General features: G+C 42.8%; 1 protein-coding gene across 2 annotated transcripts; it reads right to left on the bottom strand.

Annotated features, from left to right (window-relative positions):
- Window positions 1–1,841: 1,841 nt before the first annotated feature.
- zfand5a (zinc finger, AN1-type domain 5a) lies at window positions 1,842–10,116 on the bottom strand. Of its 2 annotated transcripts, none has more exons than XM_034595091.1 (6): window positions 9,756–10,116; window positions 6,282–6,437; window positions 4,898–5,000; window positions 4,686–4,771; window positions 4,030–4,152; window positions 1,842–3,849 (listed from the first exon to the last, which is right to left on the bottom strand). In XM_034595091.1, exons 1-6 carry the CDS (start codon window positions 9,823–9,825, stop codon window positions 3,701–3,703), a joined length of 687 nt encoding a protein of 228 aa, XP_034450982.1. In that variant the 5' UTR covers window positions 9,826–10,116; the 3' UTR covers window positions 1,842–3,700. The 2 variants fall into 2 exon arrangements, with proteins under 2 accessions (XP_034450982.1, XP_034450983.1); XM_034595092.1 differs by having other exon boundaries at window positions 9,829–9,946.
- Window positions 10,117–18,429: the final 8,313 nt, after the last annotated feature.

Here is an 18,429-nt window from a genome sequence, read left to right on the forward strand (position 1 = left end):
TTCTTTCCTCCTTAAAGTACTGCTTATTGATTTTTTAAGTACACTGGTTATTATAGATTCAAAGGTTTATATACAATATATGTAGATGCTGTAAGTATGATGTTATTTATTTAGTGTTGTGTGTTTCACTTGGATATGCGTGATGCTTTGTAGATATCCAATAAATAGACTGCACCTATACAGTGTTCACATCCAGATGGCAGCATTGAGTTAAGTTTGGAGTTAAGAGTTTTGCTCAGGGACACTGACAGAAATCAAACTATCAATCCAGGCATTGATGTAAGACCTGTTCAACCTCCTCAGTCACAACTGCCCGCAAATATGTACAAAGGCCTCCCGGGAATGTGGGTGTTCATCTTCCATAAATTTGAAACTGATTGGACAAAGTGATCTAACAAATGAATGAGCAAGGATTTCACATTTGGTGTTTTAGCCCAAATTACTTCTGATACTGATGTTTTATGAGAGCCCAGACAATGTAAAAAAAGTGAGATAATAAAAAAAAAAAGTAGAGGAGGAGGTTGATGTAAATTTGTGTTTGTGTGTTTTTTTGAGTGTCTTCATGTTTGTATTTACTGTCTGTAGCCTCATGTAACTTCCAACCCCCCTGCACATCTGTTAACAACATCTCTGACGTCTACATCCAGCTTTAACCTCAGCCACACCCAGTGATACACACACACACACAAAGTAAGAGTCAAGATGCCTCACATTTTCTCAGGTCATATTTGGTGTGTGTATATCCTCTTCTCATGTGTCACCTCATTAGTTATGAAGTGTACTCTTCTGCCGCCTCTGGTTTAGAGGACAAGCAGACTTGTGATCATCAGTGAGGAGGATCACATGATCAGCGATTCATTTGCCTCATGATACATTCTCAGTGTGTGGTTCCAAACAGCAAAATAACAATCATAAAGCAAACTATCTGATGTTTTCTCAGCCAAATTGACTTTGTGCAAATCCTCCATTGTGTTGAAGTCTTGCGTCTGGACAGTGTGATCTCTGTAGCTTTCTGTCACAGGAACACCACATGAGCACACCTCAGCTGTTTGAGCAGCTGCTGCCATGAATGACGCCATCTGTGAACACACTCAGGCCCTGGAGCTCCTGATGGGTGTGTGAGAAAAACACGATTGTACCCGATACACTCATCATGAGCATGCTGCATGTACAGCGTTCAGCCAAGGTAAGAAGGGAGCAGGATCGCTTTTCTTCTAGGATTAATACTTCCTGTGTGACCCAGACATGGTTTGGTTTGAACAGGTCTCCTGTGTGAAGTTAACAGTCTGTGCTGCCAGGGCTCTGTATTAACATGAGGATGCTTAACAAGCCGGGTTAGGCTAGGTGAGGTATTACAGGGTAACACTGAAGCTCCTGACATGTGCTTTCGACTCTATTCTTGCTTGACTGAAATTAGATCCACACAGTTCACTCTTAACCATCTCATGCAGATTCATCATCAGCCCGTCTTCACCAAACAGCTATTTCTGTTCGTCATATTTACTATAATGAACCATTTGACTCCATTTATCTAGAATATAGGACAAGATGTTGAATGTCCCTTGTTTGTTTGAAGGTCTTCTGCACAATTTAGGTTACCAACTACCAGTAGATGTTAGCAGGGGTTAGTGGCCACCAGCGGATGTTAGGGACATGACTTGGGTTGTGCACCTTAGTGTCATCAAGTGTTTTGGCCTCGTTTAACTTCACAGCAAAGACCATAGTAATGTGGAAAACAAACAGTCAGAATAGACAAACAAATCCTAAACTTACACACACACTTAAACTCAAAGATATTAAGAAACAGTTAGCTGTGTTAATCAATACACAATGAGGCTTGATAATGTCTCTCTGTACAGTTTTATTTACATGATACTATTCTGTCGTAATGCTGGATAGCAAGATTATATGTAATACATAAATATCAACACAGTTTGCTGTTTTTTCATTTTTTGTACAAATTTGCATATGACTAAGAATCAGAAAGGAAAAAACTCAAACGGATACATACAGTTGTCTTTTAAATGAAAAAAATAAAACACATCCTTAGGCAGAAAAAAAGGGGGATTAACACAAGTCACAAACATACATGGGCTTCACTCTGTCAGGCAGCCATGAAAACACTTTTGCACAGGTAAGTGCACGAGCCGGCGCACAAATACACACACACACACACACACACACACACACTTCTCTACGGTGCTCAATAGCAGACACACGGACCAATAGCTGATAGACAGATGAGAAGTTACATCTAATCTTGGAATCTATTATTTTTCATAATTCATGCTCCTGTAGTTCTGTAAACATGTGCTGATAAACCGGGTAGCTCCACAGACAAAAGGGTCGGGAAACAACACACACGCACACACACACATCCAAACACATCCACATCCTCCCACCCACACGTAGCTCACATGAATGTTCTGTTAGCGCATTTTAAAAAATTAAAACAGAAAAGAAAATGGTTCACGTACTCTAATTCCACAAATGCACTGAATACATGCGCTAACATCAGTACAATATCAATGGAAGAGGGAAAAAAAAAAAAAAGGTAACATAACAGATAATTGTCTCTCAGCAAATAAAATGTCTGAAACCCTAGGTTGAGTGATACCAAATATTTTCTGAAACACAAATGCAGATGAAGTGTAAGTCATGCATTTATCCCATTCATTCATGCCCCTACCATAACGTAGCCTAAAGTCACCTACCAGGCCTGCCAGGGAAGAGTGCCATCCTTCCTCTCAGGCTACTCATCGGTACACACAGCCCTGCACCAGGCGTCTAAGATTGCAATCTGAGCTCAAGACCAGTAGGGGAAACCTCTTCACCCAATATATCCACTGAAAACGTTTATACCCAGTGAAACATGGAGTCATTTGTCTGTCCGTGCCTAGCGTGATACCTCCAGCCATAATGGAAACAGCCTTGTCACAGTGAAGACTTGCTTATGACTGGGTCACTGAGGCCGCCTATCATGATGATCCGTTGTTCTGCTGGGGTCAAAGCTGATGGACACAAAGAGAAACGGGAAAACAACAAAGCTTAACACAGCAGCTGTGAGGTAGGTAAAGCTAGGAAAGACAGAGACGAAGTAACACAGTCCCTTGTGCACAGAGGGGGGACAGATGTACGGCTCTCCAAACATTGACTCCAGTAGCAACGGAACGCGGGACAAGAAGATCGAAGGTTGAGGGACACAGCTTGTGTGGACTGTCACTGTGTTGTCTGAATGCTGTGAAAGACCCGCCAGTTTCTGACACATGGCAGGGTCCGAGTAAAATGGCTGTCTACGGTTTGGCACAAAATGGCGCCTGGTTTGGGTGAGAGGAGCACAGCTTATCCTGGACAGTTAGCCTGGGCTGCTTTTGATAAGACAATACATATTCTTTAAAAAAAAAAAAAAAGGACTCATCAGCAGCAAAATCACACCACAGAAAATAGGATAAAACAAACTAATGAGTTAATCAAAAAGGAGAAAAGTGATCATTCATGCATCTCCCTCGGACAGGATGTTTTCATTTTTTACTTATTTTTTCCCCATTGTTTTCTTGAGGTTGTAATTTTGTAAATCAAGTCCTTTCAATCCTCACTTGGCCACTCGTGCCAGTGCTCATTTCAAAAAGGTTCGCACTCATACTCCAGTCTTTGTCAAAGGTGTTTTTCATTGATGTCGTTGCTCCTGATTTCGTCAAATCTATATTCTCTGGATCTTGTCAGCAACCACAACAGGGTTCTCTTTACGGATCTTGGCAGCAGCTTCGGCCTTGTAATCGTAGGGGCAGTTGTGCTTGTCCGAGTAGCGGTGGATGCCACAGAACAGGTTCCCACAGCGACAGTCGAACCCTGGAAACACAAACATATGGGGGTCAACACCAGAACAAGAAGTGAAAAACTACACTGGAGAGGTGCTGAGAAAACTCTGCCTTTTCCTCTTTCCAGTAAAACAATTACAGCTCTAAAAATAACAGTAATGATAAAAATGTGATTGTGAATGTGTTGCATCAGACGCCAGCCCCTTCTCACCTGTGAGTCCCACCCTTTTGCGGCACATGAAGCATCTGTTCTTCTTGGGTTTGTCACCTTTTCCATCTTCACTGCTGGAAGAAGCTACAGGAGTAGGACTAGAAGCAGCAGGTTGGCTTACAACTACAGATAAAGACAACAGGAGGGGGGAAAAAAACATACATATTAGTCCTACTAGGTTTAATTATCTGTACACTTTAACTTGTAGGAGCAGCAGATGAGTTTTGTTCAGAGATCTGTGTGACATGTAAACATGCTGGCAACTGGAATGGTGTACTTTTGTCTAATGATAATTAGAGTGCCCCTTATCTCTAAATTGCCCTCTCTTATTCTTGGCTGAAAATAGTGCACGGCTCTGAGAAAGCCTCTGGCAGGCTGCATCAAATCTGAGAAAGCCCTCTGGTGTTGAGGTATTTTTAAGCCGGGTTATTTATAGACAGCCTCCCTTTCTTGAAGGCAGTAAGTAAAACCAACAGTTCGGCTTAGGGTATGCAGTGAGGCATCAAAAATAAACTGTGGCTGCAGAGGGTCCTACAATGTTTGCCTTAAGAAGTCTGCATGTGAGGAGTCACCTGTGTGTGTCTAATATCTTCTAGTTTGTGTCTACTGGCCTGTCTCTTGCTTCAATTGTGTTTATGTGCATCTGTGAGTTTTACCAGGCTCTAGGGTTTCTGGCTTGTCTTCTCTCGAGATGCTCATCTCTGTCATTTGTTGAGTAACAGGAAGAGATCCTTGAACAGTTCTGAAGATTTGCATAAAAACAGAGAAAGGGAGGAATGAGCAGGAGAAAGGAGGCAGTCAAGCATCAGTTCATATGTTCTGCAATTTGAAGAACTACCTTGAACAGTCAAACTGATCAAATACTGACCTAGACATGTCTGGTGAGGAGGCAGGGGAGGCATCAACCTTGGCTAGACTGGCTTCTAGTCTCTGGATGGCCGAGGCCTCTGAGGTAGGACTACTAGCTGAGGCTGGAAGAGAATAGAGTGAACTCTATTAAACTAAAACTCAAAGAAAACAATCAAGTTTGAAATGAATACAAGATGCAAGTACAACGTATGCACAATAACAGGCGAAAAGGGAGACAAATACTGGTTTGAGCCTTGCACTGCTAGGGGTGTAATTTACCAGGGGTTGCGGTGGAGGGGTTGTAACCCTCCCATAATCAACAACAGGCTGTACAACAGTGGTTCTCAAATGGGGGTACATGTACCCCTGGGGGTACGTGAAGGCACTCCAGGGGGTACGTGAGATTTTTTAAAAATAGATTTAAAATAAGCATCCATTTAAAAATAGTTATTTAATAAATATTCAATAAAATATAAGTGTTTAATAAATCAGACACTGAGGGCACAGCGCTGTGTATTACATCTTTTTTTCCACCAAAAATACTTTGCGCTGGTTAGGGGGTACTTGGCTGAAAAAATATTTCACAGGGGGTACATCACTGAAAAAAGGTTGAGAACCACTGCTGTACAACCCCTGAAATAATCATACAGTCACACTGACAAATATTGATGGTTACAAAACATGATAAAGTAGCTGGTTTTCTCAATTTAATGTCATTTTCAGCACCATCAAAAAAAAACCTTTTTAACCCCGATTTTATAGTAGCTACTTTGGCTACTAGCTAGTTTGTATTATCTGGCAAGTATGATATGCTATTTGATTATCTCTTAGGTATATCAAGTGATACATTCACATATAATAATACAGAATAACTGACCTCAACCCACCTAATGTTCAACCCAAAGTTACTCCCTTGCTGACTGTATTGATGAAAAACAACTAATTCACTGCATCTACACAAGATTAATAATCTAACATATCTTCAGTAGACGTGTAGATTTCTTGGGACATTTTCTCTGCTCAAAGCTGAATTAAACTTTGAATGCCTTTGTCTTGTGTGAAGAACAAGTTCTAATAGGTTACCAGCGTCACAGTGTGAGGGAGACTTCCATGTTTGACCTTAAAAATGTCTAAAGAAGGGAACAACCCCCCCCCAAAACCCTGAACAGTGTCCTGAAGAAAAACAGCTGTCTTTCATTACACTGGGTGGAAAAACAGAGAGGGCTGGCAGGGGGGAGGAGAGCTGAGAAAACACTGACTCGACTTGAACTCTTCCTCGAATCCCTCCTTATCTTGAGCTGGTAATATATAGCTTGAACTACATTTCTGTGTTTACACCATAAACACAAGGCCCCTGTGATCTGTTTGGATTGCACAATAACAGTTTTTGTGTAGCGTCTTACCCATTGGGCTATGGGGGCTCATGCGGTCGCTGCTCTGCTGTCGTGTCAGGTGTTCCTTATAACACACGGAGCACATGCCATTGGTTCTTGGGTTGCCGTAGAAACCGCAGCCCATGGCACAAAGCACCGGACTCTGGTTCGTCTCTTGGGCCATTGCTAACAGAATGAAAGAGAAGAATGAGAATGCTTATTAGACATGGTCACACAAACACGCACAGAGAAATCAATTTCCATCACAGGACACATTTCCCTGTGTTCCCAAAGAAACTTGTTGCAGCAGAGTCAACAGGGCTCCCAGATAACAGCGGAGTCATATTGTGAAAATATGAGTGTGCTCGTCTGTTTTGACCTGCCCTTTAGCATGAATGCAATAGTGAACGCTACTCCGCAGGACGCCTGGAGGACAAACAACACTCACTGTGTTCTGTTCAGCACCTTTGGCAGAAGCTGGACTCTGTTCTGCCCCACAGCTTTGTTCACTGTTGTGTCCCCTCCTTCCCTTCCCTCCCTCCAGCTCTTCCACCCCCTTTTCACTATTTTGCATTGTTCTTCCAAACATTTGACCCACCTTTCTTTTTCTTATCCGTGAACTGCTTTAGGGAGAATTTGTCTTTCTATTAGTTGTTCTCCTTTCTCGGGGCTAATCACAGTAATATACAGTTATTATTTCCTCAACGCCTAAAAAGCTATTTGTGTTGTATGTGATAGAAAATAATAAAAGCTCAACAATGGGCCTCCTCACTACCACAAAATCTTTTGACTACTAATGCAACACCGCTGTGTGTCATGATTATCATGACTCAAAACTGACAATAACCAAGACTCCTCATCGGGCCTTTAACTTCCTCCCTCTGACTCACAAGAAGCAGCTCAGCCTCAAAAGAACAAACAGCGTGTAAAAAAACCTTTGGTCCGTTCCAAGTGACGACATAGTGACTGAGAATGAACAAAGTAGGTCGGCAGTTTCACAAACAGTATTCCCCCCTCCCTGTGGTTCTTGCCACGAAAGGTATTTCCAAACTTCCTGAGTCATCTCTCCCCACACATATGCCCAAAAAACAAGCATGTGCGTAACTTGGAAAAACGTGTGTAGCCCTGTGACGTGGTCGCCCCGTTTGTGCTGCAATGTAATACAACAGGAAGTTGCATCATGGGAGACGCTGCCTTTAAGGCAACAGATCAAAAACAACTTGCTGAATGAACAAACAGGAGGGACAAGAAGGCCTGGATTAGTTGGGCAAGAGGCAACTGATACCAAACTGATACTCAAACAAAAGCACACACAACCAGTGTTCACAGCAACAGTATCATATTTCCCCTGTAAACAACCTTTGGTCCTGTTGTGCTATAACATGGCAGCTGCTTACTCATCTACATTCTGGTCAGGGACACAAACAGGGGGCAGGCGAGCTTAGTGTTCCGGGAGAGGCTGACAGTTGTCTCAGAACGTCCTGTCAGTCCACTCGGGCTGTACTGACCTCACCAACACACCAAACAAGTGCCATTAAATCTTGAGTCAACCCCCACTAACACCGATCCTCTCCACCCCCCTCTCCTCTTACCCATGCATGCTATTACTGTCATGCCAACAAAGGGTTTCCTTGGAAAAGCCCACAAGGACCGTCTTTCCTGTCCAGTCACGTGTTCAACTGCTGACTTCTAAAAAAAAAATCCCAGACATGAGGTCTGAGCCAGAGGTTGGTATGTGCCTTGCAGCTCGAAAGGAATTTTTTTTTCACAAGCGATCAGCAGAATTGTTATCTTTACACCCAGCTCCACCAATTTTACTATTACATTGATGTCTGCATTTGGATTTTAGCTACACATCTAAACCCCAAGCGCTTGACAAGGTTTCTGGGGCAAGACAGTTCCTCAAAGGGAATGATATGGACTGAAACTAAGACTATGTCACAAATGAGACCAAAAAGAACAAAGAACGACAGACTAACCATGGCTGTTGACGTTGTCACACAGAGGAACAATGGACAGGGTGTCTCAGCTGTCACGTTTGGCCCCAGCTGTCAAGACACACAACCACACTCTCAACTTAACCCTTAGCAAGACCCCTCACCAGCAGGGATAAGGTGGACAGGGGGGGGGGGGGGATACCCATGTTAAACCTGCCTAGCTTTCATCCTAACATGTATCCACACATACCACCCATGAAATACAACATTTCTTTGTTTATGTTGTCATCACCACCACCTCAAATAATCAAAGGTTCTATTACACAAGCGAATACCAGTGTCCCATTCCTGACATTGACAGTCAGCGGAAACAACCCAATATATGCCAGTTGGAGTGTTGTGTATTGTAAAACACAGCCTGCGGGGTAAGTCAGGGGCTTTCCAGCACAGGGTAGATCACCAGTCACAATCATTCACCAACAACTTCCTCTCACATAAAACACTCAGCCGGATAATGTATGATCAGACTCGAAATCCTCCCTTTTGGTGCGAGGACACATTCTGAAAAACATGGGTGTGATCAATCTCTGGCTAACAAACACAACAAAAGGGGGGCAGACTGAGCTCCTGTATCAGCCACAAGCTCAGCTCGTATTTCAGGCCCTGCTGGGCTGAAAACTACTGAGTCACAAGGAAGGACAGAGGAGAAACGGCCCACTGTCGCTTTGTTACAGGCAGTAAATTATAGTGTTTGAAAATAGGACCCAATATCGCATAAAATCAGAGATCACAGCGAGGGAACAGCAGCACTGATGTTCGGTGAAATAAACCCACAGTCTAGACATTGTGGTCCCTGCTCCTTTTGTTTCTGCTTTATCCCTTTGTCTGCCTTCTCTCTGCTTCCTGTTTAGACATCGTCCTCCTGCTCTCGATTATCCACTAATAACCATTTCTGCGTGTTCCCAACGAACAGCATCGGTTATATAACCACACTTTGGTACTTAAGAACGACTTGGTGGAGCCACATAGGTCTTTAAAAGGACGAGCAGACCCGAAACTAAACAAAAAAACAACCAGGGCAGAAGGCTGCGTGCTGTGCTGGCACTTCATTTAATATTTAGACACACGTAGACGTTCCAGAGCAAATCTCTCGCCCTACTTGTCCATTCCGGCTTATGCATTTTCTACTTGTGGACAGGAATTAGCTTGGACTGCCCCATCCCCCCAGCGAGCAGACAAACACAGACAGTAAGCAGCCATCTCTCCATCTATACACCTCCCTCCCTTGTTTTCCCCCATCGAGCACACGGAGTCACGTTCGAGCGCCTGTGATATTTCCATTGAGGCGGAGGAGGAAGAGGAGGAGGAGGGAGGTGGTGGTGACAAGTTCAACCAGTGACCAGATCGAATTAAACAAGAAGAAGAGGAGAAAAACTTGTTTTGCCTCATCACGCACACACCACCTGACCTTTCGAGCCCCAGTTAAAGGTCGCCATGACATGAGCGACCGTCGAGCTTGTGTTTTTTTGGACCCCCCCCCCTCCCCTCTCTTTTCTTTTCTTTTTACCTCCACAAGCTGAACTTCTGAAACTCATCCGCGTCGTTAAGAGGAAAACAAAACAATAATCCGAGATCATCACCTGCTGGAAATCGACGAGGTTTTTCTCGCGAGACGTGTGGTCGTTTGTCTTGGCAGAAGAAGAAGAAGAAGGAAAAAATAGGGTCTCGGCGGACGGGTCCTTGTTGTTGTTGATGTTGTTTTTAGGGTCCTGGTTGTTAGGTCCTTGTGTCCTCCGTCAGACAGCCTCAGGTCGGTTCACCTCTCCCTTCCTCTGCCCTCCTGCCTCTCTCTGCCTCTCTCGCTCCGTCTCCTCTTCCCTCTGGATGGATGTTTGTTTCCTTCTTTAGTAAGAGGGCTGGCGGATGATGTCACGGGTGAAACGACGTGTCGCCATTGGCTGCCCGCGGAGCCCCCGAGCGCTTTGTACAGTTCCGCGAGACGAGGAGGAGGAGGGTGGTCGGGTGTGCGCGTGCGCGTAGCCAAGGGGTCGCGTTATTACACATCCATTCGTCATCGTCCTACAAGGACACGAATCTTTGTATTTTTTTTTTTATTTGTCTATTGAGTAATCCACCCCAGACGAATGGGTGAATGAATAATGGTGCTGACACGACTGAATTTCAAAAGATAAAAAAAGAATGCTGTCACCAGGAGGGTGATCTCCAGGGGCTGTCTCATCCTGTGCCTGTGGGAGAGAGGAGGAACTATTTTGTTTGGTGGAAAACAGCCTCGCCCCTCCTGCCTCAGTGTGATTACTAATGTCAGAGGAACAAAACAAGCCCACATTTATAGCTAGATAAGATAGACAAGCCTGTTTGTTGGTGGCTGCCTCACACTTTGTTTCCAGCAGGTAACAACAGAAAAGAGGGTTGGGTGATAGCATTAACACTGTTTTCAAACTGATACTCTGATAAGACCAGGGTCACAATCACTGATTACAATACTTATATATAATCAAAATAGTTTACATACTATTAAATGGAAGACAATCTTACATGACCTATGAATGTGTTATTATCAGTAGACTACTTCAGAATATGTTTAATTACCACTGGTCTATTTGAAATACACGTTAAAACACTATGTATCTGCTTATAAATATATATATATATATATATATATATATATATATATATATATATATATATATATATATATATATATTTAAGAGGTAACATCAAAAATGTTTATTGTCTGAAGTGTTCGTTTGACCAACCAGTCTTTTACTAGCAAGACTTAAAGCAAGGGTTGGCCAGCCAGGAAAAGTTAGCAAGGCTAGGCTACACAGATACATACCATCCCCTACCATCGGATCCTCTCTTCAAAGCTACCCCCCAAAACACATGAACGCAAACTGCCTGACAGCTGGTCGAAGCCGATTTTTGTTTGCTAACTTCTAGCTGTCGGCTCTGCTTCAGCAGTGTATGCTGCTCATGTATGTTGGTTCAAATAAAATGGTGGGTCGTGTTTATTGCAGTCCTGAGGGACACAGGACACCCTCTTTTTATCTTTTGTCTGCAGAAGACATTATTTATTGAAGGCTACCGGGATCGTGTGAAGAGGATTTCAACAAATAAGATAAAAGTTTTTTCAGAAACATCAACAACCAACCCTCCATTTAAATAAAGAACTTGAATTTGTAGTATCAATACTAAAGGTATCGCCACCCACCCCTGAGGACCCTCATTTACATCCCTACAGCCCTTGGGCCCCATTCTTAGCCCAAACTATCACAGTTACGTGAACAACAACTGAACAGCACCTGTAGATCGGGTTATATTGTAGGAAGAAAATGGTTGTGAAATCTATTTACGTCTCTGAAGGGAGCTGTTGTGGAAAACAGTGTCCTTACTGCACTGAGGGCGCTTGAGGTCTTAGTGTTGTTTCAGGGCATATGGAGAGAAGGCGGATATAATTAGCATGCAGATATTCAAAACTCCTAAATTTGACAGTTTTATGTCAAAAACATGAATCAAAAGAAGGTACTTTTCCTGAAGAATTGTTTGACTAGTGTTATATTATATATATATATATATATATATTGAAAACCATTTAGACAGTTGTGTCAGTAGATACATTTGCTAAATACATATTTTAAAAGAAATGAAACAAAACTGGAAGAGTTTCCATAAGACATTTTTGTTGTCATTCGGTAAATGTAATGGATGTACTGGATAAAACCAGGAACTCTGGACTCTTGTCTTCAGTATTTCTAAAATCTGGTGGTGTACATATTTCTTGGGAAAGTCTTAAACAAATCATGCGGGCACTTTCTCTTTATCGAGTTTTACATAACCCCCCCATTTCTAACACCATCAGCCAGCAGAGCATATCATGCATTGGTCATATAGTTGTGAAGTATGAAAACGTGTAACTCGCAGTGAGTCGTGGGAGCTGTATGGTTCATCCTGCAGATCTAACAAGTCCCAGCGTATTCCACCACCTCGTCAGTGTAGTGACACACACAACCCCAGGCACTGCAGGCCACGCTCAGCAGAAAACAAATACTTGGGGTGGGATAGTGTGTGTGTGTGTGTGTTTGAGGGAACATGTTGTCATCTGTCAGTGAGGGGATTCGTGGAAAGAAGAGTACAGTCTGGAAGCCATTGGCTAACATAACCTGTTTTGCTCCAGTTCAAACCAGAATTCATGGTGAAACTGAAAAATAAAAAGCGTAGACAAACGAAAGTAAAAGCAGGAACTACTGCTTTTCTTCAACCTGTACAGTTTCGTAGGGGAATGTATTTTTATTGTTTCAAATGTTTTATTATGAAGCATCAGCTAAAAAATGACAAAAAATAGCATTCTTTTTTCATATAAAACAACGTCAACAGACAAACGCAAAATACAGTCAAACACACACACGCACATACATTACAATTATATTGACATACATTCAATTCATGGAGACTTACCTTAACATTATTTATAGTTATGACCTAACCCTAACCCATATCTTAATCTAACCCAAACCAAACCTCAAAACATGTCTTCACTTTCAAATTTTGGGGACTTGCCGTTTGTCCCTATAAGGAAGTCAAATCGCCATAATATGACCATGTAAGCACATTTAGGTCCCTACAACATGAGTAATACCTGGACCACATACAAACATTTTAGGGGAATATATTCATTATAATATGTTATATTTGTTATCTTTTTAAAATAAAGGAAACTGATCAATAAAACTTACAAAATGTGAAACACACATTGAGCGTGTCGAGGAGACCTGGCAACTGATCAAAAGTAAACTCATGGGGAATATTTGCTTAGCAACAAACCGATCAGGTTTGGTCAGATTGTTAATCTCTGTTAACTGTAAAGACAGCTGGTGATTATCTGAGTCATTTAAAAGACACATATAGTCAGGGGTTCTTTCTTACAGTGCGGCATGATCAAAAAGAGAAAGAGAAGTAACACACTTTTCAGCAAATTACTCAATAGCACATGATGTTAATATGTTGTCTTCTTTTTCTTGAGCTTTTCACAAAGACTCACTTTGATGACAGTGAGGTCATTTGCATACAATTTACCACCAGTGTATCAAGGGGGGGTCTTAAAAAACAAGGAGCATTATTCTCTGATTAAACAGACAACGTAATCAAAAACAGGTAAACAAGTGAACAACTGACAGTCAGTTCTTCAGATTTTAAAGGCCAAATTTTTAATATTTCTCATAAAAACTCATCATGTGGCCTTGTGATGCGTTTATCCTCCGAGTATCACCTACAGTAATCGTAGGGTTCACTTACAGGCATGAGCTGAAAAGCTTTTTCAAATGTGAGTAAAGAAAACACAGGGGAGGGAGGGAGGGAGGGAGAATCTAGTCTGTGTTTTACACTGAGGTCTTTGTGTGCGTGTGTATGTGTGTGTGTGTGTGTGTGTGTGTGTGTTGTGTTAACGCAGCCCTGTACTTTGCAGAAAAGAAGGAGTGTGTGAAATGTATGTCTGTTTAGTATGTGAAGGTTCATGGGTTTCAGTGAGGGAGGGGGCAGCTGAGGAGAGAGTGGGAGGTGTTGAGTATCATTACCCATCCCCCCTCGCTGTCATAGCTTGGCTTCCAAAAATATGTGTGCGTCTGTGTTTTTAGGTTTTGGTACCACCGAGTGTGTGTGTGTGGGTGGTTATGGTGCTGGTGGTTGCATGGGGGCTGGGGATTGAGAAGGGGGGGGGGCATTTTTCTTTTTTACAAAGCCATGATGGACACACGTGAGCAGGTGAAAGTGACAATGTTGCCATGACAACAGATGCATACAATTTGCAGTATCTTTTTTTGTTGTGCTGTGTGTGTGTGTGTGTGTGTGTGTGTGGGGGGGTGCGAGGATTACTTATGTGAATCTGGAACAGCCTGTCTGTAGTTACTAGGCAGATATTGGGCCACCAGACACACGCACACACACACACACACACACACACACACACACACACACACACACACACACACACACACACACACACACACACACACAGCTTGCCAGTGTCTGGCGTCAGTGTGGTGAGACACTGTTGATAAAGGGGCTAGTGGTGGAAATGGCAGCTTAACCATTTACATAAGCTGTGTGTGGGGCTTGATAAGCTCTGTACCGAGGTTGACTAAAACCATTGCTCGAAAACTTGATCCCCCCCCACCCTGCTCTGTCAACATTCAAGTTCACGTGCAGCCCCTTATGAGGCAAGTGACGACATATGTGTGCGCGTGTATACGTGTGTGTGTGTGTGTGTGTGTTTGTGTGTTGACATAAGTAAAAAGAAGCATTTTCTTGAACAGAGGGTGCCTGTCTGTGGTTCGGGGGAGAAGAGGGACAGCTTTGTTTTGATTCCTCGAAATGTTCAGTTCCATTCACACTGTTGTGGCTGTAATTGTTGAACGGATGAAACACTGGAGGAAAGGTGGAACAAACTAAACACTCACAGAGCGATGGAGAGATGAATAGAGGGCAACAAAAACAGGTTTGATTCACTGTGATGTGCTGATTCAGCAGCCACTGACCATTCAGGCCCTCACTTGTGCTGCTACACGACTCCTCTCTACACTCCTCTGGTGAATGTGTTTCTTGTTATTTCTGACCAGGGAGGAGTCCCCCCCCCCAGAAACTTTCCCAGCTCACGCTCTCGGTCTAAGCTCTATCCTTCTTCCCTTCTCCTCCCTTCTTCACACACACAGACACACAAACTTCACCTTACATGGGCATCTGGGTGATTGCTGGACTAGCACATTGTGTGCGTGTGAAAAAAGTGTGTGTATGTGCAAATGTGGCTCCTGTGTAAAGTGGCAGGAGAAGTAATACTTACTATGCTTTTAACCAACGTGTCCATGTGTGTTTACAGGCTGCTCTGTGTGGGTCTGTCCTCGGCAGCTGATATATGACACTGCATGGGCGCTTGGGTGCCTGTGTGTGGCGAACAAATGTGAGTGCATGTGTGAAGGGGAGAGAGAGAGAGGGAGTGTGTGTGTGTACATGTGTGTGCAGCAGATGTCCTGTGTTCTGCTCCTCAGACTGGCTGCTCTTTGTTGCTGCTCCCTCGTGCAGACGGGCCTAGCCACGTGCTTCTCTGTCTGTGAGGACAAGCCACGCCCCCGTCTGTATAATCTGTCAATTGCAGCAAGCCAAGCCCCGCCCTTCGCACGACCCACAGTTGCGACAGGGACCGCCCCCCTCGATGACGCGGTTTTACTCACGCATACTTACCATGCTCTCTCTCTTTTTTGCTCTCCCTCACTCACACCTACACACTGTCTCTCTGTGACTGGCAGCATCATGCACACGCTTTGCAAAAGGTCTCTCCTGCACTTGATTTGTTGCAGGCTGAGATTTCTTTCTTTTTCGACTTCCACCACAACAGTCAGCTCTCTGCATGAACACGTAGAAACAGGAAGGAGGAATTGAGTAAAGGGGAAAACAAGAGAAGAAGAAAAAAAATTCCAGCAAATGGGGCCTCTGTTTCCAAGTAAAGACACGTGGCTGGTCCAATCTACCACTGTTGTTCTCATTTTAAGAACTAGATGATAAACTTCATCAATACTCAAAGACGTCTGTTTTCCCCTGTAAACCGTAAAAAAAACCAAGTCTAACCTCTCCCCAATCAATCAACAGTCTTCCAGATAAACAGCCTGTGTCCCAGTGAGAATGCACGTGAGACACTGTGTTTGTTTTCTGAGTTACAGGTGTATAGCTCACATTCTCTTCTCACCTCTCTTCTCCCTCCTTCCCTCTGACAAAAACAAGCCAGGTATTAACCCTCGAGGCCACAACTCCCCGCTGCTTTGCATTTACTGTCACGAGCCGAGGACACGTTAATGTTATACCAAGTTCACTGGTGGATTGATATCAGTGGAGAAGGATAGGAGTCCACTGTCATTTGTTTTGACTGATAATAGGTACACTTTGTTTTGAAAAAAAAAAAGAAGTAACCTCTGACATTTATTGTAAACAAAGATACAGTACAATTCCTGCGGATCTCACTCGATAGGGTTCCACTGTTTGGGAGCTGTTTTTTCCTGCCGCTCTGACCTGCATTAGGGTGAACGGAGCCTGGTGACAGACTGATCATCTGTTGCAGAGCGGCTGTTTGACTCATTACAGTACATTCAGGCACTTTGCAGGGCTCACTGGCCTTTTGTCACGCCAACAGATGGATGAATCACTGACTATCCCCTGCACACTGATAGCTCCAAATGATTTGAGTCTTTCACCAGACAGACAAAAAGCAGTACAGACTGTGTATGAACAGCAATACACTCCTATCAATTCCAGTTCAGAAACACATACGTACTCTTAGACACATTTGTCAGAACAGACCGGGACACAGTGCACTTTCAAATACATAACATTTGATAAGATTACGTTAGATTAATTTAAGCACATGTTAGTCTTGTTGTAGGGTTGCTATAATTATTAAAGGTGTTCTATAAGAAATGCAGTTCTTTAAGGACTTGACATGTACAGTTTAAACCATAAAGTGCACATACTCAGCTTCGACGGAATAGTATTGAAACACTGCATCTGCCCATAAGGCCACGTCACCTGTACAAATCCTTCTCTTTAAATGTTCTGTCTGATCATCCAAGTTTACTAAGGATAAAGAGTTTTCTCATTTAACCCGTCGTAAGTGGATACTTTTGAGTTATCTTTTGCCACGGACTATTTTTTGGAGTACAAAGTAGATTAAATGAAAACGTTTTTGTGGAAGGACAGTAACCATCTTTGACATTTTTTAACGTGTACTTTGACTTTTATGTTTGGTCAATGTCCCATCCCCTAACATGGAGGAGGTGGAATTAATGACCTATACTGCAGCCAGCCACTGAGACGGTTTGGCATAATTTTTGTTTCATGTCTTCTATCTTTATCATCTATGGACTATACAAATCTTCACAAGAGGTAAATTTGTATTGTCGTATCATTCTTCACTAATTGACTGGATACTGGATATATAGTTTTATCTGTATCAGTTATAAAATATCCTGTTGCTTCTTTTAACCGCTTTGTAGTCTGTCGGTAATCCTGATATATTATGTGCCGCATTGATGTATCCATTTACAGTCAGATGCATCTTGTAGTGGCTGCAGTTTGTTTTTCGATGCTACTCTCTGCTCAGATGGCCTCGATGACCCTCATCACCTCTGTGTTCAATGATTCCTCGAAATTGCAGCCAACTTTAGCACCAGGAAACTGATATGTCTCCTGCTCTTTCCTCTCCACGAACACACACGAGTTCATACACGTATACACAAACAGACAGTTGTCACATGCTAGACTTTTTCCACATGTGCCAGCACAAACTGTACACAGACTCAGACACACATGCAGAAAACAAATGTGGTTGGGATAAAAGTAATCTTTCACAAGGCAGAGATCTTTTTCTACTGATCGTGTAGAACAACACCGCCCTCTGCAGGTTCCTTGGCTTGGTGCTCACCTCCTTGCTTTTCTTTGTGGGTTCATGTCGTGTCAGGACTCAAGCCTCATTAGTCACTACCCTTAACATTGATGTTTCAAATGGCCACATGATTTGTTCTGCACATACAAGCTGCGTACGGAATAACATTTTCTTAAACTCTGACTTCTCCCTGAAATTCTGAAGATGATATATTTAACGTTGGGGATAAAAAGAATACGGCAATAACATTCAAAATGCAACCTCAACCCCAATCCTTATACCAACCTTAACCAACCCTTATACCAACCTTAACCAACCCTTATACCAACCTTAACCAACCCTTATACCAACCTTAACCAACTCTTATACTAACCGTTATCAATCCTTATACCAACCTTAACAAACCCTTATACCAACCTTAACCAACCCTTATACTAACCTTAATCAACCCTTACCTTAATCAACCCTTATACCAACCTGAACCAACTCTTATACTAACCTTTATCAATCCTTATACTAACCTTAAACCTAATATGTAATAGTTTTCGTTGTGGGAGCCAGGCGAGTCTCTTTTTTAAAACTTGTTATTATACAACCACGTATACACAAACACACATTCAGATGTGTCATTTGACTGAACGGATCCAGAAACCTTCATTACCACACAAGGCTAAGACAATATCTGTGACCAGTTTCTCATTCTTCATCACACTGTGAAAAGGTTTTATAACCACAAAAGGCACAACAACTCACAGATAAATAGTTAGCATTACGTAAAGAATAAGAGAAACAGGGCATG

Source organism: Hippoglossus hippoglossus, chromosome 9, assembly GCF_009819705.1.
Source record: "Hippoglossus hippoglossus isolate fHipHip1 chromosome 9, fHipHip1.pri, whole genome shotgun sequence".
Taxonomy (NCBI): domain Eukaryota; kingdom Metazoa; phylum Chordata; class Actinopteri; order Pleuronectiformes; family Pleuronectidae; genus Hippoglossus; species Hippoglossus hippoglossus.